This window comes from Papio anubis, unplaced genomic scaffold (genome assembly GCF_008728515.1).
Source record: "Papio anubis isolate 15944 unplaced genomic scaffold, Panubis1.0 scaffold44, whole genome shotgun sequence".
NCBI lineage: Eukaryota > Metazoa > Chordata > Mammalia > Primates > Cercopithecidae > Papio > Papio anubis.
The window spans coordinates 156,810-182,474 of NW_022164575.1; the positions used below are offsets into that span (position 1 = coordinate 156,810).

Consider the following 25,665-nt stretch of genomic DNA (forward strand, 5'->3'; position numbering starts at 1 on the left):
TGTTTTAATTTAAACATTGTGCCTGCCAAATCAGAAATTGGAAAATATTGCTAGATTTAGCCTTTTGCTATCAATTTTTAACCCTTAACTAGAAGTCACAGCCTTGATTTTGCTACCAGAATCCAGAAACCTTAGCTAACTCTGGCACCTTAACATGAAGTATAAGGTCTATGTAATTTAAGAGTATTTATGAAGAAATAAAACAGTAATTCACTGACTCATAAGCACCAAGGGTTTCAATTAAAGCAGATCATTTTACCTAAATACATGGCAAATAAATCTGTTTCACTAGATGTCTAAACTGAGTACAAATAGACTATATTTTGACTTTTTTTCCAGCAAGGATTTGAAAGATGCCATAGAAGTTCTGATAGCAGAAAAAAGACGCAGGATTTCCACGGAAGAGAAACTGGAAGAATGCATGGACTTTGCCACTGAGTTGATTTTAGCCGAGGTACTGACCTGAACTAACCGTAACTCCCATGCCACATATGTTATGACTGTGTAGAGGTGTGTAAAGATCCCCTTTTGTAACTGTTGTGTATTTCTGCTTTTAAATACTTTCTCTAGCAGTTCTATAATCCCAATTCAAATAGCCAACACATTAGGTATTTCAGTAAGGCCTTTAAGATTGGAACATTCTAGTAAGACTGACTGCTAAGATTGTGACTCTTCTGTGTAACAATATAAAATATGAAAACAAGTTGGGGGAGGCCAAAGACACTACATACATAGACAACCGGCCTAATTGTTCATCTTTCAGCTAAAGATGGTCATGTAAAATGTCCACAGTCAATCACAGAGACATGTGGTTTCTATTATTTCATTTTGTTGAAGTTGTTGATCCTTGAGTATCACCTCCCCTCATTTTTTGAAACTTTGATTCACTTTCCAAATTTTTCCTGTCTTCCAATTGTTCAGAAACGAGGTGACCTGACGAGAGAGAACGTGAACCAGTGCATATTGGAAATGCTGATCGCAGCTCCTGACACCATGTCTGTCTCTTTGTTCTTCATGTTATTTCTCATTGCAAAGCACCCTAATGTTGAAGAGGCAATAATGAAGGAAATCCAGACTGTTGTTGGTAAGAATTTATCAAATAAATAACACAGCTTAAAAACAATTTCTTCTGAATGTCCATTTCTTATGTCCTAAAAATCTGATATCAAACATAAAATTTTTTATAATTCACTCCAAACAATAAAGCAAGACATTCTGTCACATTTGATTATACCAGATAGACTGAAAAGATGGTTCTTTCTGTTGTCTTAATCATAAAAGTAATACATGCTCATTGGGAGGAATTTAAATCACAGTGATGTGTAAAGCAGTAAGTGACATCCCCCAATCTTTTCCACTCTCCTCTCCAGCCTCATCCCCACTCTCCAGTGGCAACCATTGTGAATAGTTTGCTGTGCATTTGCTAAAATCTTTTTCTGTTTGCCCACAAACACATATTTACGGTTGGATTTGTCCATTTTACAAAAATATGGGATCACGTACAGTGTTCTGTCTCCCTTGTCAGTTACAAAAGACTTTTGTGGAATCTCCCAGGGAAATGATCGTCTCTCATTTATAGCAGTGTTTCTGGGCTTCAAGCGACCCGTTCACAAATGAACTTCCAGTTTGTGGCAGAATGAAGAGGAGAAGATGACAGCAAAGACAGGGGAGTGATACATATCCCTCTCCACTCCAATCCAGTGATGCCAGCCCCTTCCTCTCCCCTGCCCTCTGCTCCTCTGCAGCGGAGCTTCCAGGTCCACACTCAGGTCTTCCCCAACTCTACTGCTTCATTGCTCTGTCTCCGCTTCAGTTTCATCCTGCTCCACTCTTCTACAGCAACAACCATGCCAACTTTGAAAGAAATCAAATTTGCTTTCTGGGAGAAAGCATAATTCCTCATTTGACACTTCCTTCACATGAGTAACCTTTTAGGATTACTCATTTCTTACAAATGTGAAGAGATATCACAGAATGTAGACTTCCCTCTCTTGACTTTACACAGACCCTGCAAAACAAGTTATTTGGTTGTAGAAGGGCATCATCTTTTTCAAACCATGGGAGTGCTGCTTGAAATAGTTAAACATAAGGAGAAATGTCACTGAAGGGTTAAATATGGGAGAGAAGGGATCTGCAGATGCCTCACACAGGTGGGAAGTTTCCTGGCAAGGTAGATAGCAAGGAGTCGGAATAACATCTAGACTTCAAATTCCAGAATGTTTTCTTGACTGCCTCCTCTCAGGTTCTCAGGTTCTGTGCCAGGTGCAGGGCTACAGCCCTGAACAAGCCAGCACCATCCCTGCGCTCGCGGGGCTCACGGTCTGGTGGGAAAAAGAAAACAAGCTCAATACAGTAAAAAGAGACCGAAGGAGGGCGTTCAAGGAAACCATAAGCCTTTAATGCATATTGAATACAATTTATTTGAGAGGTGAAATGTGCGCGTACATGTTGATGTTCCCTGACACTTCAAAAGGCCTCTGCAAAGATGGAAAAGCAGCAGAGCCATTTGCAATTGTCCATGCTCCCTCCTGTGTGCCACACACAGACTGGGTAACTACTTCCTAGTGAACACCTTTGGTCACCATCTCCGTCATCTTCCTTTCTACTTCCCAACCCCAGCTATACAGGCCCCATTAGACCCTTGAGTGTGCCAACAGCAGTATGTAAGGGGAAGGGCCATGAGAGGACTCTGACCAAACTAGACCTTTCCTCAGTAGCTTGGTTGTATATGAGACAGGGCTGCCTCAGGACCCTGGGCTATTTTTTATTCTGCAAAAGTGGCATCTCTGAAGCTTTACCATGTCTGGGAATAATCTGAGCCTCTTTGACCAGTGTCAGGCCAATCTGAGACAGTGAGGGTGTCCATCAATCCCCAGCTCACCCGGGGCTGATCTGAGGCACCTATTTTGTCATGGTGGGGAGAACGTCCTTGTCACTCTACTGCAGGTCTTTCTTGATGAGATGCCGAGGGACTATCAGTGATATGTAAGGGCAGATGACTGCACAGGTAACCAGAGGAGAAAATTTCGTTGAAATGAATCAAATCTGCCATCTCACTTTGACTCTGCAGCAGCCTGTGCATCATCTCTGGGATGGTTGTGGTGCCAGTTTGCTCACAAGTGAAGAGAGGAAATGAATGTCCCCTACAATTTAGAGCAGGGAACAAAAACTCAAAGATTTCAGAAAGCAGGCAGATAAGATGAATGTTTGAAGCAGATTGGGCACGGTCTAGATGGAACTGTATGACTTATGCCCCCTCTAAAAGGGTAATTGGCCACTCAGCGTCAGCCCATTATTGCTATGTGGGAATGTAAGTTCAGCATCACCAAGTTTTCTGGATATTCAGGCTTTTCTATAAAATCCTCCAGTTTTTAAGGTAATTGGCTTCATATCTGAATTTTTATAAAACACTTTGTGGACTGAGCGTAACATATTTGGCCCTGGTTGCTGGTGTGCATTAGAATTAGAGCCACAGTTTTTTTTCAACCAAGAGCAAACTGTTTTGTGGAAAAAACAGGAGCTTTGATGCCAATCACAGATGGAAACTAACATTACCTTATTTGTCCCTTTTATCTGTTTCCACAGGTGAGAGAGATGTAAAGATTGATGATATGCAAAAATTAAAAGTGATGGAAAACTTCATTTATGAGAGCATGCGGTACCAGCCTGTCGTGGACTTGGTCATGCGCAAAGCCTTAGAAGATGATGTAATTGATGGCTACCCAGTGAAAAAGGGGACGAACATTATCCTGAATATTGGAAGGATGCACAGACTCGAGTTTTTCCCCAAACCCAATGAATTTACTCTTGAAAATTTTGCAAAGAATGTAAGAGCCCTTCCTTAAAGTTGAGCATGCCATTCTTGAAAATGTCAACTGTTAAATCCTTGCACCATAAACGTTTCATTTTTCTTACTCATTCCCTCTGCCACCTCACCAGGAGCACACATGTACCCTAGCTTGGAGCAGGGCTCCCGTATTCATCCTCAAGCCTTCAAGGATGCTGGGTCTCCAGCTCTAAGAAGTATCTACATGGTGGCCACAAAATAGGTCAAAATGTGAAAAAGCTGGGCCCTTAATTTGGCTAAAATGAGGTGATTTTTGTTTAACCCAACCAACCTACTTTTCCATTTAAACTTTGTCATCATGTCATCAGATTCAGCTATAGCACCATCTAAGCAAAGGAAAGTCCACTACTGCTTCAGATGAAAATCAAATGAGACCAGAAGATTTGGTTTTAGCAAAGTGCCTTTGGCTCATCAAATGGCCCCATGAGCAGTAGGTCCCATTCTAAATAGGACTTACTAATTAGAAGAGAGACAGTTTTTCTTTTTTTTATAATTGATGTGTACTAGAGATTCCACCTTCATTAGGTCAAATTTTAGGCAATATGTTTTTCAATCTGAATTACATAAGCAGTTCCCTAAGTGCCCTTTTTTCAATTTGCATATGGTGTAGAAACATGATGCTAAAATTAATTAAGTACTCCAATTCATCTTGTTTCTACATGGGCAATCCAGATAATGCCATGTAAATCAGTAAACTGATCAACAAAAATTTGTTGAACATCTACTATATGCCAGGCACTAAGTCCAGATGTGGACAAGACAGATGTGGTCCTCATTAATTTTCTGCATAACTAAAATTAGTTAGATGCTTGGCACTGAATAGGCCAGTAATCTACATCTTTGCTTGCCTTTGTCTCTTATTTGGTATCACAAAAAATAATCTGTGCCTTAGTGACTTATAAAACAGTAGTAAATCTGTGGCTATTCCACAGAGCTACCTGATTATACTAACACTTGCTGTAATAAGATGGTTTGCATTACTCTACCCCAGAACATGAAAGACAAAACTGGGGACTCTCTGCAGTTGGGTCGGATCACAAGGGGTGAATCAAACAGGACACAGAAAGAGCTTGAGTTCCAGTTGTTCATCTGAGGGGCTGGAGGGCATTGTGGCTGATAACCACAACACAGTGTTCTGACTGACCCATGTTTTCAGAATGAATCAAACAGAGACTGAGTGACTCTAGCCTTTAATATTCTGGCTGTCTGATCATTTTCACAGGTTCCTTATAGGTACTTTCAACCATTTGGCTTTGGGCCCCGTGGCTGTGCAGGAAAGTACATCGCCATGGTGATGATGAAAGCCATCCTCGTTACACTTCTGAGACGATTCCATGTGAAGACATTGCAAGGACAGTGTGTTGAGAGAATACAGAAGATACACGACTTGTCCTCGCACCCAGATGAGACTAAAAACATGCTGGAAATGATCTTTACCCCCAGAAACTCAGACAGGTGTCTGGAACACTAGAGAAGGCTGGTCAGTACCCACTCTGGAGCATTTCTCATCAGTAGTTCACATACAAATCATCTATCCTTGCCAATACTGTCATCCTCACAGTGAACACTCAGTGGCCCACTGCATTTTATAGGCATATTTCATATGGGTTGTCACCAAGCTGAGTGCTATTGGTCATCTGCTCCTGTTCACACCAGAGAACCAGACTGCAAGAGAAAAAGCAAAGGCCAAGAGTTTGAGGGAGAAATAGTCAGTGAAGAAACTATCCGTAAAGGCCCGATTCCACCAAATGTGCTCTGAGAAAGATAGGCCTTCATTAACAAAATGTATGTCTGGTTCCCCACTAGAGCTCTACTGCCTCAACCCAAGGTGATTTTTATGTCTGGGGCAGAAATACTCAAGTTGATTAGAAAGACCAGCCCAATGTCAGGGTACCTGGGGCCAAACACAACTGCTAGTGTGAATTAAAATACTTTAATTTTGTTTTCTGTGGGGGTGGAACAGTAACATTCATAGTCTTTGGAGAAATGCTTAGAAATTCAGCATTTGACCCTTCCTGTGAATTAAGCCCAATTAATTCCTGTTTGTCCACATATGATCTGCCTGTGGCAAAAGTTAAATCAGAGGAAATTCTTTCCCAGTCTGTCAATTTATGCCTCAGCCACTTGCCTATACTACAATTCGTTGTATTACCTGTAGATTCAAGTAATACAAACTAATTTAGTAATAGCCTGGGTTAAGTATTATTAGGACCCTGTGTCTGCTGTAGAAAAAAAATTCGCATACTGCACTTCAAATAAAAATCCTTTTGGCATGTTTCCATTTTTGCTTAGCTCAATTAGTGTGGCTAACCAAGAGATAACTGTAAATGTGACATTGATTTGCTCTTACTACAGCTTCAGTGACTGGGGGAGGAAAAGTCCCAACCCAATGGGCTCAAACTTCTAAGGGGTGCTCCTCTCATCCCCTTATCCTTCTCCCTCGACATTTTCTCCCTCTCTTTCTTCCCATGACCCCAAAAGCCAAGGGCAATAGATCAGAAAAGAACATGGTCAGAGTAGAACCCCTGAAGTATTTTTTAATCCTACCTCAAAATTTAAGTTACCTGAGAGATTTAACGTTATCTAGTTCATTGAATCATTGTATGTGGTCATGGATAAAATGCATACCTTGGAATTCGCTTTCTAAAGGAAATCAAATATGAATGGAGGAACTTTTCAAACACCACTTTACTTGTGTTATATAGCCAATATAACTATCTCTACTGAATGTCATTGAAAAACTGAAAAATTAAACTTATTTACAAATAGGTAAATATTTGTCATTGAATCCATTGCCATCCCATTTGACTATTCTTTTCATCCTACTGTATAGTAATAAGGCAACAGCTGAGTATAAGATGAAAGTGTAATCTCCCTGAAAGCAGGAGCTATTTTCTTTCTTCTGTAATCCATCTGCATCCCCATCTCCCCATCCTGTCTCCCTGTATTCTCTCCCAAGCTCAGTTCCGAATAGGCACTCCTGCTCAGAGATACTCCCAACTGATGCAGAAACCAAATAAAGAGGTAGGTATTCCAAGAATTCAAGAATGGATATGAGTAAAAAATAAAACATTTAGTTGAGCTTGGAATTATTTGGATCATCTATATGGCCTAAAAATATATGGACTATGCCTGTGTACCTGAATATGTCTATAGTCAGCTCGAGACAATCATCCAAATAATTTAGACCCCTGAAAGCAAGGCCAGGATTTGCGATTTAATGTGTCCAAATTAATTCACTTGAAAATTAGTAACACTCTGTTTACATTGCCTCTGGGTGGAGCTGCATGGTGGAGGAAGTCCAACTTTGGATCCATGTACTTCACCTATCCAATACACTTGGGACATTTATGTATATTTTATCTGTATATATGAAGCCAAGGTCTGTGTCTACACAGTCAAAGTGAAATGAAAGTTTGATATAGTTGTACATAGATAACTATTTTGCAGATACAAAAATATCCTAGGGAAAAACTGGGAGTGGAGGGGTAGGGGGTGGAAATCAGGGATATGGGGGAGGGACAGGAAGAGGGGAAGTGTTGGTTTAAATGATCCAAGCAAACTCTCCCAGAATCAAATACCTGGGTAGTTGTTCAACTTTTCATTCTGCTTAGCCTGTATAGACAAACCCCATATGTTTGTAAGGCTTGGCCTAGGAATTTTGGAATACCATTGGCTTTTCAGTAGGCTGATGAACATGTATTTGAAAATTCTATTATTTCTTCATAATTTTGCCTCACTGTTAAGTGCTTAACTGTCACTCTTGAATGTGCAATGTGCTGTGGATTCCATTTTCATCAGTTCTCAAAGAACTGGAATGTGTAAATTATCAGTGAAATGCATGCATATAAGGGCTCTATCATTATCAAATTGTAAGGACAATTGTCCCCTTCTATATCTCTGGGCATACTAGACCCCCCTATGCCTTCATTGAGATCCCATTTTCCCTCTCTCAAGTGGAAAATAATCACATCCAGCAAGCTCTCTCATTATTGAGAAATACCACTTGGAAATTGCCACTTTTTATTCCTAAGCAGCACCTTTCACTGCTAATGGTGCTAATATTCCACAAAAGCATGTGCCATTGGCCCACTGAAGGATGGAGGGACACTTTTCAATCTGTATCAGCTGGGCTCTGGGACTGAATCTCTCACCTATTCTTGCAGAAGGACATACTAATTAAACCTTATCAAAGTAGTAAGTCAAATGGAGCATATGATGCTTTCAGTTGCTCTTAGCTCAAAGAACAAAGTCAAGGGCTTAACCCTTCACGGCTCAATTCTGTCAGGGCTTACCTGTTTCAAATTCTTCATTTCCTTTCTGCAGCTTTTAGCAGGTATTGGCCTATTCTAGGAAGTCAATGACCATAACCCTGTTTCTACCAGGTCAACAAGACAATGGAATGTATTTAGACAGGGCAACCCCCATTCATCAAGTCCAGCCCATTAAGTATACTCTACCCCTCTCTCTCCCATCAAGAAAACATTTCAAAGTGCAAAACAAATAAGAGTCATAAGAAAACAACGATAATTATCATAAGAATAACCTCGAATCCACTGTGATTTATAACAAAAAGCAAATGTTTCACAAACCTCAGTATTTTAGTTTGTTAGCAAAACATTTCTTGCAAAGAAGGTCTTAATTAGAAGGTATGGCAGCTGAGTGCCTGTGGTCCAGGTAATTTTTAAAGTTCCTTTCAGCACTGCGACTCCATGAATAGGGAGGCAGTGGAGCCCTGAATCTGGGCTCAGCCTTTTTGTAAGAATATGCTTTGGGCAAACTGTTTCATTTCTCCATATCACAGTTTTCTCATCAATCCAATGTGGATAATAATTATCTTATAAGCATTGCTATGAGGATTGCAAGAAATAATTTCTGTGAAGGCCTTTAGCACAGTGCTGGTACACAGCAGCCTCTCACTGAGCATAGGGCATGATAATGACAAGCTGAGTAATTAGGCTGAATCATGATCTCCTCAAACCTCTTCTTGTGCAGTAGAGGGCGGCAGGAGATGATGTGCCAGATGCTTCTATTATCTCACATTAGGCTTCATGACAACCTTCCCATCAGTATGAATGCCTCAGTAATCCCTGCAGCCTATTGATAAGACAGAGTCCCAGGGAGTTTGGGGACTTGCACCCAAGCACTCAGCTAGTAAAGGAGCAACCTAGATTCAAGTCCACCTCTCATTCCATAGCCCTTGTCCCCTCTCTCGTGCCATCTTTTTGCAGCAGGACTAACCTGCTGAGAGGCTGGGGAGTCTCATTCCACTTGCCCAGCTCTCTCACCATGTGATGCTGGGTAAACCCCTTTTAAGGGCTGCTCATTCCCTATCTCATTGCCCGAGGAATATGAAGCAAGGAATATCTCAGTTTCTTCATCTATGAAATATGAATGATTTTACCTGCCTTCCCTACTTCCCAAATGTGTTTCAAGGTACCTTCTCAAAAGAGATCGAGGAAAGTGCTGTAAAAGTTTAGTTAGTATAAAATGGTAGTAGTATTAATGAGTGTATTCCAACAGCTGCCTCAATAAGAAATTATCAGATTCCATTTGGCCATTACCTGACCATCAGGGACATTTCTAGCTTCGCACAATTTCAATTCATTTCAGATTTGTCACTGCATTAAAAAATAAGGAGTGGATTTTATAGTCATTCTCTATAAACACACAGTGTGCAAGGCAGACTGCATGATGGCCATAAAATTGCCTACATTTTGGCCAAATTGGCAAATGCTAATAAGTCTATTATGATTAACAGCTATTATGCAATTTCTTCTTCTGGCAAAGATTTCATATATGAATGAAATATTCAGTCCCTTACATAGTTATTTCCAGTGGGGATAAGCTAGGGGTTTGGTGTGGAGGAGGCAAAACCAGACACATGGGCACAAAGCTTTCCTCTTCTAGCCTAGTTAAGCCTGGATAGATGAAGAACGAAGAGTTGTGAAAGTACCTTCATTCTTTCAGGCCAGGAAAACAGTAACTGTAGGTACTTTCTTACTACATTAAGCCCTTTTAACAATCATGTCATTTACTTCTCTCAACATTACTGTGAGGTAGTTATTACTCTCCCCCATCCATCCATCCATTTTTATTCCTTTGCTACCTGCTTGGTAGGGTTTCCCTCCCTACCCACATATACCCTAACACATATGGCCAGTGTCTCAGCTTCTATTATCAAAAACTGCTCCCGAAACATTGTTTAAAAACTCCTTGGGAGGCTGAGGTGGGAGGATTGGTTGAGCTCAGAAGTTCGAGATCAAAGTGAGCTATGATAGTACCACTGCACTCCAGCTAGGATGACAAAGCGACACGCTATCTCAAAATAAATAAATAAATAAATAAATAAATTGCTAAATGTGTCTACCTAAGTTATAAAGCATAGCTAAGTTTCAAAATGTCATCCTCCCTTACAGTAGAAGTTTTTGGTTTTCTAGGGAATTGCACAAAAGCTTGATAGGCAAGCTGGGCTTGTGGGAGGAGAGGAGGAGAGAAAGGAGATGGTACCTTCCAGATACCCCTAATTGGTCAACAATTTAGGTATTGATATTGGAGGAATTTAAGTATTGGGAAACTAGGGAATTCTGTCTCCTATCGTAACACACCAGCCACTCCACCATGGGAATAAGTCCAAGAACAGTGACTTGAGATTTTGCCCTGTCTCTCCAACCAACAGCTAGGGGTGAGTCAAACCGATTCTACTGATTCAGCTATGTTATGCAACCAAAGTAAACTGATACATATGTGTTCTCTAGTCATCCACGTTTTACTCATCTCCATGTCTGGCACACAGCATGCTCTCAGTACATTTCTGTTAAATGAATGAAAGAGTGAATCTTTAAACCAGTAAGAGAAGTTAGTACTATCAAATTCCTAAGACTAGGCACCACATGTACACATTCTAAAATGCAGCCTTTGCAGTCTACTAAGTGCCACTGGAAGACAGTGAATGATCAATCCACACACTTAAGCAAGAAAAACATCGCCAAGTCGGGGAAACCGGATAATCTTGGTCAGGGGTACTGGCAGTTGGGGGTAGATATTCCTGCTTGTTGGGAAATTGGAGGAGATGAACTTTGGACTCCTGCAACTGAAGATTCCACAAGCCAATGGGTTTGTTCCCCTCTCTACAACCATTGGTGAGGATTTAGACATTTTCTAAGTTAAACCAAAAAGCTGGCTTTGGGGAACACATAGCCTCAAAGGGACCATCTTTCAGAAGAATCTCTTTTAGCTTAATAATCAGCCCATACTCATAAGGGTCGCAAATATATGGTATTTTGTGTTTAATAATCACATTTGATGCCCATTGGTTGCCAGGATAGGTAACACTATGCCTATTTACAAGGCTAATTCATTTCCAAATGAATTTAAAAAGCACATTTCAATCTATTTTAATGCAATTATTCCTGGTTCTCCTTCTTGGGTCTCATTCTAACCTCTCCCAACAGCCTGTATTTCTACTTCTCGCAGGTCTTTTGTGGCTCCTTCCATAATGAATCCTCTCAGTAGTTCTTCCCTTCTGCAGTTCCCCTCGGCCTGTCTCAGGACCAGCTCTGAGGACTGTGCTCTGAGGAAACTCCAGCCTGTCTCCCAGCCCCAGGCTTGCCATCTTGCCCCTATTGTTGAATGCCATCCCAGCAAACCTGGGCTGTGTTTGCTTTGTGTCCTTCTCTTTCTTCTACCTCTGCAGCTCCATCTTCCGTATTTCCCTCATTCCCTCCTGAGCCTCCTGTTTTCTACTTCCGCTTTCTCTTACCATCTGCACTCACCATCCTGAATTGCTCTGGCTGAGGTCAACCTTTTATTCTGAGCTGGTGAAGTGGAGGCGGCCACCCTCCTTTCATCATGACAAGCTCTTGTGTAGATGAGATGTAGCCCTTCCTCCTTATATTTGTTTCCTAAAACTGCTGCAACAAATTACCACAAACTGGGTGACTTCAAACAGCACAAATGTATTCTCTTTTAATTCTGAAAGCCAGAAGCCTGAAATCAAGGTGTCGGCAGGGCCATACTCCCTTGGAGAGGGATTCTCTGGGAGAATCCTTCCTTGCTTCTTTGAGCTTCTGGTGGCTGTAGGCCATCCTTGGTTTCCTTGGCTTGTGGCTGCATCACTCTAATCTCTGCCTCTGTGGTCACATTGCCTCCTCCTCTTCTGTCTGTATCTTTCCCTCTTTTGTCTCAAATTTCCCTCTGCCTTCTCTCCTAAGGACACAGCATTTGATATAGGGCCCACCCAATATTCCAGGATGATTTTATCTCAAGGTTTTTAGTTTACATCTGCAAAGATCCTTTTGTCCAAATCAGGTCACATTCACGGGTTCAAGGATTTGGATGTGAACTTATCTTTTGGGGGCCCCCATTCGACCCACTGCACCCCCAGAACAGACTGGCACTTCTTGATTTTTAGAGCAGTAATTCCTAAGCTTTAATGTGTGAATCACCTAGTGATTTTGATACAATTCAAGTTCTGACTCCATGGGTGTGGATAGGGCCTGAGGTTCTGCATTTCTAACAAGCTCCCAGGTCACACTGATGCTGACATTTTGAGGAGCAAGGTGAGCCAAAATGTGTAGCTGTGTGATCCCCAGAGCAGTCACAGCAGCACTGCCTGGCAGCTTGTTGTAATAGGAATGCCCAGGCCCCACCTGGACCTACTGAGTCCAAATCTGCACTACAACAGGATCCTCACACACTCTAGTTGCATGTTAAAGGCTGAGAAGCACTCATCTAGTCTAGAAGGTTTTTTTTAACCCTCATGCTTTATACCTAAGACCCCACTTGATTACACTCTGACCTCTATCTTCGTGGAATCTTCAGCCTCGTTGGGGCAGGTCTTCTACAACCCTGCACACATTATAACTCCTCTGTGCCCCTAAGTGGAAGCCCTTGGAAGGCAATTAACAACGTCTTCCCTTGAACACTGTTCTATTGCATAAATGTCCCCAACCTGCACCCCAAACCAAGTAGCCATGTGTCCCAAGACTGCTAATTCCATCAAGCCACAACAGTTGTGACACATATGGAAGCTACCAAACAGGATTTTATCCTGCTCAAATGAGTCACTAGAAAATTATCCCTGTAATCCTGGTTTGTTTGTTTGTTTTCAATACAGTGATCAATTAAAAGTGCTTTTTCCAGCCAGGTGTGGTGGCTCACGCCTGTAATCCCAGCACTTTTAGAGGCCAAGGCGGGCAGATCACCTGAGGTCAGGAGTTCAAGACCAGCCTGGCCAACACAGTGAAACCCCATCTCTACTAAAAACACAAAAATTAGCTGGATGTAGTGGCAGGTGCCTGTAATCCTTGCTACTTGGGAGGCTGAGGCAGGAGAATTACTTGAACCCAGGAGGCAGAGGTTGCAGTGAGCCGAGATCGCACCACTGCAACCCAGCCTGGGTGACAGTGAGACTCTGTCTCAAAAAAAAAAAAGTGCTTTTTCCACTCTTCTGAAGTTCCCATCAAACTCTTTACTCGTAAGGATTCAAACTATGAAAATGTGTCTCTCTTCTTTCATCCCAGTGAACTAAGAATGGATGTTCCCACAATTAAAAGCTTCTGTTAGGTATCTGCCATCATTACTTATGTGGTTTCTTTATTCATAGAATTTCCTCTGGAGGGGACCCTCCTGCCACCCTACCTCCTATTATGTAGGAGATACATAATTAGGCAAAGCCTGAACTTGGTCAACTAAGAATTAAATTCTACTATTTACCAGCTGTGTGTCTTGGGGCAAGTTGCTTAACCTCCTACAGCCTAGTTTTCCTCAGCTGTGAAACACACGCCCCACAGGATTCTTCCATTAGGTAGATCTTGAGTATTCGCACCCAGCATGTAAGGGGCAGCAACGAGGTTCAGAGAGTGTCTGTTTCCTTTCTTTGATCTTCCTTTGGTCCTCTTCTCTTCACATGGCTCTTAGGAAAATGAAGACGCCAATTACATATTTTTGTTTTCTTCCTCCTCCTTCTTCTCCCTGGCCTAGAGATCTTTCAAATTATTCATTCGAAGAGAAAACTGTCCCTGATCTTGTCTTAAAAAGTGCATGTATACTTTTCTCTACATCAAAAGAAAATTATGTCAACTGAAAAAAAGAAAAAACTTGGAAACCAGTTTTATAAGCTGTCAGAATGAATTTGGGAATTTTCTACTGCTTAAATAACTCCATCTTATAACAGAAATAATTTATTTTTGACCTATTAATCATTTATTTCTTCAACAAACATTTATTGCCACATACTATGTGCTGGACCTGGTTCTTAGTGCCTATACCTTTGCACCCTATGTGTCAAAACAGAAAACAAATAAAGTAACAAATAATGAAACAGATCATTTCAGATAGTGGCAAGGGCTATGAAGCAAATAAACTGGGTAATGAGATAGTAATGGGGGAGGTGGCTCTATTTTGGAATTAGGTGCTCAGGTAAGGCCTCCCTGACATACTGAAGTTAAGATCAAATTGACAAAGAATAGCCAGTCAAGATCTAGAGAAGAAAGTTCCAGGTAGCGGGAGCAGCACGTGAGAAGACCCTCACGTGAGATCAAGCTTGGAATATTTGAGGGTGTATGTATGAGGTGGAATATTTGACACAGGCAGGGTGGCTGCAGTGTCATGATCAGAGGGAACATGAAATGAGGTGAAGCTGGCAAGATGGACAAACCACACTGGGTCATGAAAGTCTCAGAAGCTGGATTTTAAATAGAAAAATTTGCTGGATCTGGCTCATTCTAGTTCATGAGAACCACTTGTTAAGTTTTCAGGGTTTTAAGAGCTGATTAATGTCAAATTGATAGCTTGAAATTGGCCATAGTGGGAGTATTTACACCATGATAATTGGCAAATACAACAAACCCAGGTTCTTCTCCCAGATCTCTCCTCCAAGAGAGCCAGTTGTTAAACACTTAACAGAATACCACTGGTGTATGTGCAATTTAAGTGCAGTCAGAACTCACTAGAGGGTTTAAGCCGGAGGATGTTATAACATAATTTATGTTTTAAAATAATCCCTCTAGCTGCTGTGTAGAGAATGGCTCCTGAAGGATAAGAGGGAAGCTGGGGTGGGTGTGGGAGGGGCAATAAGAGAGACTTGAACCCAGTTCTTCTGACTTGAAATCCTGTGTTCATTTTACTATCACACAAGACAGACAGAACTGATGCCTGCACTTAGTATTCTTTTTCTCTTTAAACTTTTGCTCTATAACCAGCTTTCTTCCTCATTTAAAATTACCATCAGACCAGACTTCACATCTGAATGTCTCAAATGAGTCAGACCCTCATATAGATTCTGGAAATAAAAATGACTAAGGTTCATTAGGATGAAAGAACAGCACCTTTGCTTGCCAGAAATTAATCATATCTCAGGGTTTCAGGGAAATTCTTTATATGATTTTACTACGTTCATAGCTTAATGGAACTTTCTGGCTAGAGTGGGCACAATCCACCATCTACAAACCCTGAGGTCTTAGAAGTTAAGAATGTTTTGCGTATGGCCACACAGCTCTTTGGGGCAACACGAGGACTGGAAGCTCGGCCTCGCTCTTCTCAGTCCAGGCTGTGCTCAGAAAGCTCTAGCTTTCCCTGCCAGCAAGCTCAGGCCACTGGCTGCCAGCTGTAGGGTTGTTTGCTGCCTCTGCAATGGTGCCACCACCCCAGGGATGGGGTTAAAATCCCAGTTCAGCCCCGGAGGCCGCCTCCCAGCACAGGGCCCTGCCAGCCTGGTTCTGGCCCTCTCTCCTGAACCATAAAGCAAGACCACATCTCAGCCTGCCTGTGCAAGGCAAGGCAGAAATGGCAAAAGACGCCTTGCGCATTGATGAAGGCAGCTGATTGCTTCGGCATTTCCCTCCTCCGTGGTCTGGACGCGGGCCAGCCTTGGTCTAGTTGGCCTATATTCAAGTTACTTTTCTTTTCCTGATGAACTATGGTTCTATTCATTTTGGGGGAAATTGGAGGAAATGAATTGGTACATAAGTTTTCAAGTCATCTTTGTGTTTCTAAGGGACTGGCATCGAGCTCTCAGTAATAACACAGTCGTGAGATGCACAGATGGGAAGACGTAACCCTCTCTTTTTTTCCCTTTTTAAAAACTTTTTAATTGTGATAAAATATACATAACATAAAATGTACCATCTTAACCGTTTTTAATACAGGTCAGTGGTACTTGTACGTTCACCTTGCTGTATACCACTCACGCCAGAACTTTTTCATCTTGCAAAACTAAAATTCTGTAACCACCAAACATTTCCATTTTTCCTCCCTCCCAAAACCCTGACGACCACCATTCTATTTTCTGTCTCTGTGAATTTGATGACTCTAGATACCTCATGTAAGTATAATCACATAGGATTTGTCCTTATTGGCTTATTTCACTTAGCACAATGTCCTCAAGTTTCATCCATGTTGTGACATGTGTCCAGATAGCCTTTCTTTTTAAGGCTGAATAATGGTTCATTGTATACATATACTACATTTCGTTATCCATTAATCTGTCTATAGGCACTTGGGCTATTGTGAATAATGCTGCTACAAACATTCATGTACAAACATCTCTTCAAGTCTCTGCTTTCAATTATTTTAGATATATAGCCAGAAGTGGAATTGCTAGATCATACACTAACTCTATTTTTCATTTTTTTGAGGAACTACCATACTGTTTTCCATAATGGCTATACCAATTTATATTCCCACCAACAGTGCAATTTTCTGTTTGTTTTTGTTTCCTTAAATAGTAGCCAGCCTGATGGGTGTGAAGTGGTTGAAAATTGACTTTTTTCTCTTCTTTTGAGAGACGAGGTCTCGCTCTGACACCCAGGCTGGACTGCAGTGGTGCAGTCATAGTTCACTGCAGCCACAAACTCCTGGGTTCAAGCTATTCTCCCACCTCAGCCTCCCAAGTAGCTAGAAATACAGGTAGGAGTCATCATGTCCAGCTAATTAAAAAAAAATCATATAGACAGCGTCTCCGGTTGCCCAGGCTGATCTAGATAGAGGTAGCTACGCCCAGCAGCCAGACTAGGCAAGAAGCTGGTGAGATGTCACTGTTATAGCCAAACCCCTGCCTTCCTTAGCTGGACTCCTCAGACCTGGCTACACAGCCTGGCTTCCATCTCTCTTGTTCAAACAACCGATCCTGTAGCCTCTACTTGGACTTGAAAAGCTACTTCCCACAGCCACCGTTAGGACTCCGTCTTTTACCTCACATCCTTTAAATGCTGAGGATTAACCACAGCTCTAAATAGTTTGTATGTATATCCCAGAAGCCAAGTTCATTTACATTTATTTTGAGGAAGAAATTCTTTATGAGTGATGTACATATATTGTGTGGTTTCTTGGAAAATGATACACGTCTGCAAAGTAATTATTTTATCATCTGGCTAAAACCGTTTATTTGCTAATCCATGGTCTTAAATAACCTGTTTCAGTTCATATTACTGAGGTACAATTTATAGAGACAAAGTGGAGCCAAGAGTTTAGGGTGTTTTGCTGTGATGGAGGGATAGATTAGGAAAGGTGCCCTGAACCTGGCCACAAATGCAGGTGCAGGTGCAAATGCATAGACCCTAGAAAGCACAGGGAAGATTATAAAGTGAGAGGAAGACCCTGTTCCAAGTGCCCAGCTCACACTCTTGCCCATTCCTGTCTCTGACCCCTCTTCCACTGGCTCTCCCCTCTCTACCCCCAGTTCCTAGACCTGTGGTCTGTGCCTCCATCATCCCTTACCTCTCCTCCAAATTTGTCTCATCCCATGATTTAGACAGGGTAGCAGATGTGGAATGACCACGGTGGGGAAAACGGCTGGATGAAGCTGGAGGATGTGGACTGAAGAACCTGGAGGGCATGTCACATAGGGAAAGCAGGTGGGAGGAAGAGAGTGGGTTATGTGATGGGACAGAGGAGGGACAAGAAAGCTAGATTCACACCAGGACCCTCTGAAGCATGTGTGCCAGAGACTTGGCATATTGGCCAGAACTTCTAGACCACTGGATCGTCTGCATGACACAGACAAACCCATGGAAGCCAGATCGTAAACCACAGGGCTGCCCCAACATCAAGCGGCAAATGGCATTATTTAGGAGCCCCGTTACCCTTGGAGGTCTCAGCTAGATTTTGAAACATGTATATAAAGTTTTCCAATTAGTTGCTTCACATAATTTTTCACTGGCTCTCTTACCTACACCTGAATTGACATAGGATAATCCTAAAATTATGTTGTTAGTTTACACATATCTAAAAGATTCCATTACAATTCTTTTCATAAGTCTCAAATGATTAAACGTAATCATTTAATGTAATATAATCATTACATATCACTGTAATGATAAAGTTTATTAATGTATATCAAGGGTTCTCACCAGCTACCAGGCCTCATATTCTTTCAGGAGGGTTGATTATTGTCTTCCCAGGGTGCTGGACATGGTACCTGGATTATATCTCTGTTGTAATTAATCCTCTAATGCTTGGCTGGTATCTATAATTTTAGTGCTTTACAATAAAGAAACGTGTGTCCCTATTCACTATGCTGAGGAAGACTCCTATCTAAGGCTGTGTCTCCAGTTACCCGGGACTAGTGCTGCTCAGTTCCTATGCTGCAGCTACTGGTACTGCAAATCCCTCACTGTGGTACAATCACACTTGATCCACATGTGACCCACATGTGAAATGCATTTTATTACATATGATTTTGGAGTTGAGCTAAGTGCGAGGTGTGATGTGGTGTAGCGTTTAGGGGTTGTAACTCCTAAGAGGAAGGGGCAGAACACAGGGCAACTATGCCAAGGACACCCAGGGGACATGCAGGAACTTCGTCTTTGATTTAAAAAAAAAAAAAACAGCAAGCCTGATCAGGACAACAAGGACTCTTTTCAAATTGTGACCCAAGTGACTGATTAGAACCACAACTATGTGTGCCTTCAAAAACCCTGTGAGACAATCTCATCATGTAGTTGTAACTACACTGTGACTACACTTTAATTTCATCATAACTTTCACTGTCTCTAGCGGTGTCTGGGGTCCTTGATTACTTTAATATAGGCACTAGTAGCATGAAGTGCTCCGTGAACACAGGAAGTTAGGAAATCATTGGCTCACATGGAGCCTTTTAGGCCAGTGGCCTCTGTCATGCACAGCCCAACACTATTTCTTATTCATCTCTCTTCAAAACTGTCCACTGAAGGCAATTTCCAAAAAAAAAAAAAAAAAAAAAAAAAAGCCATTCTGAAATTGTTCCAAGCAGTGGCAGCATCATTAGAATAACAGTACGATCCCTAAATTTAATGTAGAAGTTCTGGTATGTCTACTGAAAACCAATATCATTGCATTAAAATCACACTTCATTCAGGGGGTTAGGACTGTCTTTTCCTTCACATTTTCAGGGTGTTTCCAAACAAGAGGATCATTTTGAAGCCAGATTGCTAATGTACCTAAAACATTACACATAATGTGAAATCCTTATTTTCTAATTTAAAAAATGTAATTCACCTTGTAGCTGAAATCAAAACAGAAACAGATGAAATGCAGTTATTAAAATTCAAAGCTGAAAATAAGTGGAAAATAGGAAAGATAGGTGATGAGCTGACTACTGTCCCATAAGAGCCGGCGCCTGTTTGTGGCCATTTCTGGACATGTTTTTCTCAATAAAGTAACATGGATGTGGGCTTTTAGGGTGAGTATAGCAGAGTTTTATAAAAGTGTTGTAATGTGCTATTGTTCCTGTACCTTTTACTGTCTGGTATCCTGAGCATGTTCAAGTTTAAAGTAAGAAAACAATAGTCCTAGTGATGCCGAGAAACTCAATTATTCCTCAGAGTGCCATGGTCATCTGCACACAAAATGTATCTTTAATATGACTGTGTCATTTGTAAAGTTGACAAATAAAGTGCTATGAATACTCCTCTCCTCTTTGTGGAAACTGTCTATTTGTTAAAAATTATGATCCCCACTGATGTCCTTCATCTCCAGAGAATATAGAAGTAAGAGTGGCTTAGACCAGGTCTTCTCAAAGTGTACCCATAGGCTGGGGCCAGTCTGCAAACTGTTTGAGGGTTCCTGGTGAGATAAACATAGATATGAGTCGGAGTCTAGAAAGTTTATAGCAATTTGACAACAGCCACATCATTAAGCACACCACCAGAGGACTTGTCTCATGGAAAAGAGTAGAGGCCAGGCATGGTGGCTCACACCTCTAATCCCAGCACTTTGGGAAGCCAAGCTGGGGGTGGATCACATGAGGTCAGGAGATCGAGACCATCCTGGCCAACATGGTGAAGCCCCATCTCTACTAAAAATACAAAAATTAGCTGGGCTGGTGGCGTGTGCCTGTAATCCCAGCTACTTGGGAGGCTGAGGCAAGAGAATCGCTTGCACCTGGGAGGCGAAGGTTGTAGTGAGCTGAGATCACACCACTGCACTCTAGCCTGGGTGACAGAATAAGACTGTTGAAAAGAAATAAAAAAAGAAAAGAAGAGTAGAGAAGGGAAGGGAAGGGAAGGGAAGGGAAGGGGAAGGAAGGGGAAGGAAGGAAGGAAGGAAGGAAGGAAGGAAGGAAGGAAGGAAGGAAGGAAGGAGGAAGGAAGGAAGGAAAGAAAGAAAGAGAAAGGAGTAGAGACTACTTTCGGTGGTCTTCATTTCATTTTCTAATAATTTATTTTTATTGCATTTTTTTAAAGTGTCAGTCCCTATGGGTTGAAAACTAAGAAAAATAATTTGTCCTTCACCCCAGGAACCCTGCCTTAGGCTCTGCTGAGACTGAATATATGTGTATATGTGGGTGCTCCAAAGTAAATACAAAAATTATCTGGAAAGTCTTGTTTCTTTAGAAAACACCAGGGTTGAACATGAGGTCACATTAATAGCAATAGCCATGTACGGCTGGTTCTACCTCCCACCCCTGCTGGCACAGGAACTCCAGCCCCCACAACATTTCCCTTGGGAATTTCTGGGCTCCTCAGGCATCCACTCCTGGACCACAACAATTTTATGTGCCTCCCCAGAGTTCCTTGGCTCCAGTTTTTCTGTGAACTTCAGCCATTTGCTCAATGGAAAGTGCCGGCAGCTCCCTTCCCCTCACTTCTTGATAGCTCTCCCTGTCTCCGCTGTCCTGTGTTTGGACTTGTCAGGAAGTGACAGGCAAGCTGGCCTCAACACCAAGAAGCACAGCCTAGTTTCTTTCTGAACCCTAAGATTCCCATTCTCAGTGAACAGGGCCTGGGGACCTCATACAACGGTGGCTCAGGTGGGCAGCTGGAGTTAGCAAGTTGTCTGGCCGCGGGGGGATGCAGGTGAGCAGGGCTGGAGATGTAATATGGGGACTGGGGAGGAGCCCTGGGGAGAGAATGTGAGATCCAGCGAGGAGACCTGCTTAGAGGAATCTTTAAAGAGCTTACATTTAAAGAGCTTACGGGTAGAGATTTCAGATCGAAGGACCATTAGACGTCGTGTAGTCTAATGCCTTCTTTGACAAATTAGGACACAGGTTCAGCGAGGACACCTGCCGCTGGAGTAGGTGACCCTTGGACAAGAACCCAGAGTCCCCTGAATGGTGTTCCAATGTTTTTAAAGATGATCTTTAATTTCCCACCGTCCTCCTCCAAGCCCCACTGTTTCCACCCCACATCCAGTGACTACACAAACTAGCTTTGCCAGGACAGCAACCAATTTTAACCAGCCCATCCTAAGATATTCCTATCTGTCAGAGCCCAGGTCCCAGTTTGGGGTTACGGCACTTCACCACTCCCCTACAATTACGGAAGCCCAAGCAGCAGCCGGGGCTTCACTCAGCCTCACTCTGTCCTCCAGGGTGCTCTTGCAAGGAGTCGGGAGAGAGCCCTGCTATGCTCACATTCGCCAGCAGGGGGCAGATAGGGAAAAGGTTTACCGGCTTTGAAGCCAGGCAGCTCCCTGTGAAGAGGAGTGTGCCTGCTGCCTCGGTTTCTAGCAGTGCTGCTCACTGAACTGGGCTGCCTGCCAGGGGCCAGCAGTAAAAAGCCAGTCAGGTTGGTATTACTGTCTGGTAAAATAAAAATACCCCTAAATGCTCATTTGCTCCATCATTTCAGATTCCCTAATGGCTGGCTCCAATCAGGGCACTTCAGTTTACATCATAACCTGGTCGCTGAAGAGCTGTGACCTTGGGGAAGTTACTCTGTGGCTTCCACGTTTGAAAACGGGGAGAACCATAGGGCCCACCTACTGGGGTTGTTAGGTCAAACAAATTAGAAATTTCTTGCTATGTAGTTGAGTACTCAATACACATAAGCCAGCAATAATACGTGATTTTACTTTATTAACTCATCCTTTAAATAAGCATTTACTGAGCATCTACTATGCTTAAGGCCCTGACCCACGTGTTTAGGAGACCGAAAAATTAATAAGATGCTCCTTCAAAAATGTTACAATTATTTTCTATCATTTATCTATTATCAACACTGTAATCTCTTATTTCTTTCTTTTTTTTCTTTCTTTCTTTCTTTTTTTTTTTTTTTTTTTTTTTTTTTTTTTTGAGACAGAGTCTCCCTCTGTCGCCCAGGCTGGAGTGCAGTGGCGCGATCTCGGCTCACTGCAAGCTCCGCCTCCCAGATTCACGCCATTCTACTGCCTCAGCCTCCCAAGTAGCTGGGACGACAGGCGCCCACCAACACGCCCGGCTAGTTTTTTGTATTTTTTAGTAGAGACGGGGTTTCACCGTGTTAGCCAGGATGGTCTCGATCTCCTGACCTCGTGATCCGCCCGTCTCGGCCTCCCAAACTGCTGGGATTACAGGCGTGAGCCTCCGCGCCCGGCCTCTCTTATTTCTTTGATTGCCCTTGTTATGAGGAAGCTCAGCACCAAAGCTGAAGGCCAATCTTTGCTGCTGTTTTGATCCTCAGGACCATCGGCTCTGCATGCTTTTTTTCTGTTGGTTCTCGTATTCCATTCTATTTTATTTATTAAGTCACAGCATACACTTCTTGCCTGACCTGCTCCATGCCGGGGTCTGGGCTTGCTGCCTTACTGATGGGAAGTCAGAGCGGAGCACTTTAGGGAATGGAAGGCCACTAACCTCCACCCCCACCCCCGCCCCACTCCCCAGCCCCCCCGCAAAAAAAAAAAAAAAAAAAAAAAATTACGGGTAAGGAAGTGACTCATGAGGCCTGAGGGGATGAGAGATGGAGGAGAAACAGCAACAATGAAAGCACCTCTGAGAAAGACAGGATGAGAGACTCTGGGGAAAGAAAGAAAACACAGTGAAAGTAAAGACCTTGCCAAGGGCCAGCCCATCATGTGGGCAGAGAAGAAAAGAAAGGGACGATGTGGAGGTGTGAGCTGAAAAGCACAGGTTCAGAGATAAGTTGCTTTTTGTATCCATTTCAGGAGCAGAGCAAGGGGCAGCGAGGCCAACTAGCGATGTTTCCCATCAAGAGACAGAGAAGGGCAGGGAGCAGAAATCACTGTTTCCGGAGTGGAAAAACACAACTGAGTGTCTGAACCGCGAAAGTCACAGCGTCAGCTGGCTGGATAGCTGAGCGTCCAGGTTTGCCGGCCAGCTCGGGCAGCTGATGCTCATGTCCCCTCACCCCTGAGCCAGTCTGGAGCCAGGATGTAAATAAGTCACCTGCGTATGTTAAAAATATAACAGGACAGCCATTGGCCTTGCTCAGCAACCTTGAAGAGTCCTGCAGATGGAATGGTGCACTTCAAGGAAGAAAAAGTACAAAAGAAAAATTGCTGATTATGGCAAAGGAGAAAACAGGGTGAATCATCTGTTAAGCCTGGGTCAAGAAAATGTCTTGCCCGAACAACTCACCACTTTTCTTTTAAAGACTAAGCAGACCCCACAAAAATGTGCAGGTCTGTGGGCCAAAGGGTATGGGCTGGAACCATACATTGGAAACTGCCCCCACTGTCTGCCAATTGCAGAATGGGTGCATACATTGTATTTTGAGACAGCAATGAGAATGAACAAACTTCAACTACATACAACAATGTGGCTGAATCTCACAGCAGAACGTTCTGGTTTCTGTGCCCCCCCCCGCCCCCAGTAATAAAGCAAGTTTCAAGTGTATATGTAAAGTTGTTTTAACATTTCTTTATGTCATATAAACCTGTAGTTGTTTTGACTTCTTTGAACCAGTTATAACATCTTACCAGTTCCCTCGTTCAACTAGGGAGTTAAATAAAATCTTTGATACACGTTCATTGTACATTTCCATGAGAACCATTATTTTACTTATTTAAAAAGACTATCCTCTATCACATGGGAAGAGGTCAGGTTCAGATGCATGGTCCCTGGGTTTCCTGAGGAAGGCCCCCTCTTCATTGTACCATGGTCTGCTGGCAGGAGGCCCAGTAGACCTCATAGGGCAGGCGTGAGGCCAGGACCCAGGTTGGCCTTGTCTTCTGCTTCCTGGCCAGGGTTGGCATGGACAGCGGAAGGCAGGGTGGATTTTGGAAGGAACTCTGCCTGGCCCAAAGGCAATAAACAGTGAGCAGGGAAGGATCCTGGCAAGGCCAGAGCTGCGGGCCCCATCATGGGCTGCCTAGGGCCTGAGGGACCAAACTGGAACGCTGGAATTGGGTGGTGCAAAAAAAGAAAACAATGCTGCTAACTGGGTAAGCGCAAACACAGGATCCTGAAGGACACAGTTTTAGGTTCTTCTTTGCCCCCTTCCTAGTTCTATGATCTGGGCAAATTAACAAATTCCCCAAGTTTCATTTCTTCCTCTTTAAAAAAATGTTGATGATACCACAGTACCTATTTCCTGGGTGGGGGAAGGGCAGTGTGAAAATTAAGTAAGGTGATACACGTGAGGCTCTTGGTACCACCTCTGCCCTGAACATGTGATAAATGGCAGTTATTTTCATTGTTATTGTCAGCAAGAGACTGCAGCTTCTGGTGGAGGATGCATTGAGTAAGTGCTTGTGGCTCTTGGGTTTTTTGAACTATAGACCACTCTTCGTCACTATTATTTTCCCATGACCTAAAAAAACATTGTAACCCTCCCAAGGTGAAGTAAAAAATAGAATGAATCTAAAAAGAAGTCAAGTTATCATTAATTTATCAAAGCAAGAAGTACTTTACAATTCTTAACCACAGGAACAAAGATGCATAAGGAATTTCTTTCTTTCTTTCTTTTCTTTTTTTTTTTTTTTTTTTTTTTTTTGAGACAGGGTCTCTCTCTGTCACCCAGGCTGGAATACAGTGGCATGATCTTGGCTCACTGCAACCTCCACCTCCTGGGCTGAAACAATTCTCCCACCTCAGCCTCCACAGTAGCTGGGACCACCAGGCCCAGCTAATTTTTATATTTTTTGTAGAGGCAGGGTTTCTGTATGTTGACCAGGCTGGTCTTGAACTCCTGGGCTAAAGCAATCCGCCCACCTTGGCCTCCCAAAGTGCTGAGATTACAGGTGTAAGCCACCATGCCTGGACAGGAATTTCTTTTAAGAGAAGAAGTAGCTAGTGATGGCAGTAGTAATGGTTGGCATTTATTAAGCATTTGTTCTCTGCCAGGCAGGATGCCCACGAAGCAGCGTGTCCTGTCGTTTCATTCCTCATTTATCACATGCTAAAGGCAACCTCATGAGGGGGTGCATGTTACTGCCTGTTTCTAGTTGGGAAGTGACAAAGAGCTGGGATTTAAAGCCAGACTAAGCCAACCAGCCCTGCTGTGTGTGGAGGAGGCTGAGAAGCCTGATCCTAGATGCTAGGGTGTGAGGGTAGATCTGAGGTGCTGGCAGGACCTCCAGGCAGCACTTTTCAGCCAGAAGTTGAAATGTAGGACTGATGCTAAGGAGAGGTCAGATATGTTATTCATTTAGCATATATTAATGGAGGGCCTATT

The 25,665-nt window shown here is 42.7% G+C and overlaps 1 protein-coding gene across 2 annotated transcripts in view; it reads left to right on the forward strand.

Moving 5' to 3' along the window:
* Window positions 1-6,621, forward strand: part of LOC100997810 (aromatase) — a 91,690-nt gene extending 85,069 nt beyond the window's left edge. The window contains exons 7-10 of one of the 2 annotated variants that reach the window (XM_017960617.2): window positions 340-454; window positions 922-1,084; window positions 3,586-3,827; window positions 5,070-5,943. In XM_017960617.2, coding sequence (XP_017816106.1) covers window positions 340-454; window positions 922-1,084; window positions 3,586-3,827; window positions 5,070-5,318 — 769 coding nt within the window. In that variant the 3' untranslated portion in view covers window positions 5,319-5,943. Of the gene's footprint in view, window positions 1-339; window positions 455-921; window positions 1,085-3,585; window positions 3,828-5,069 lie in introns of both variants that reach the window. The other variant, XM_003900933.4, reaches the window with a different exon arrangement.
* Window positions 6,622-25,665: the final 19,044 nt, after the last annotated feature.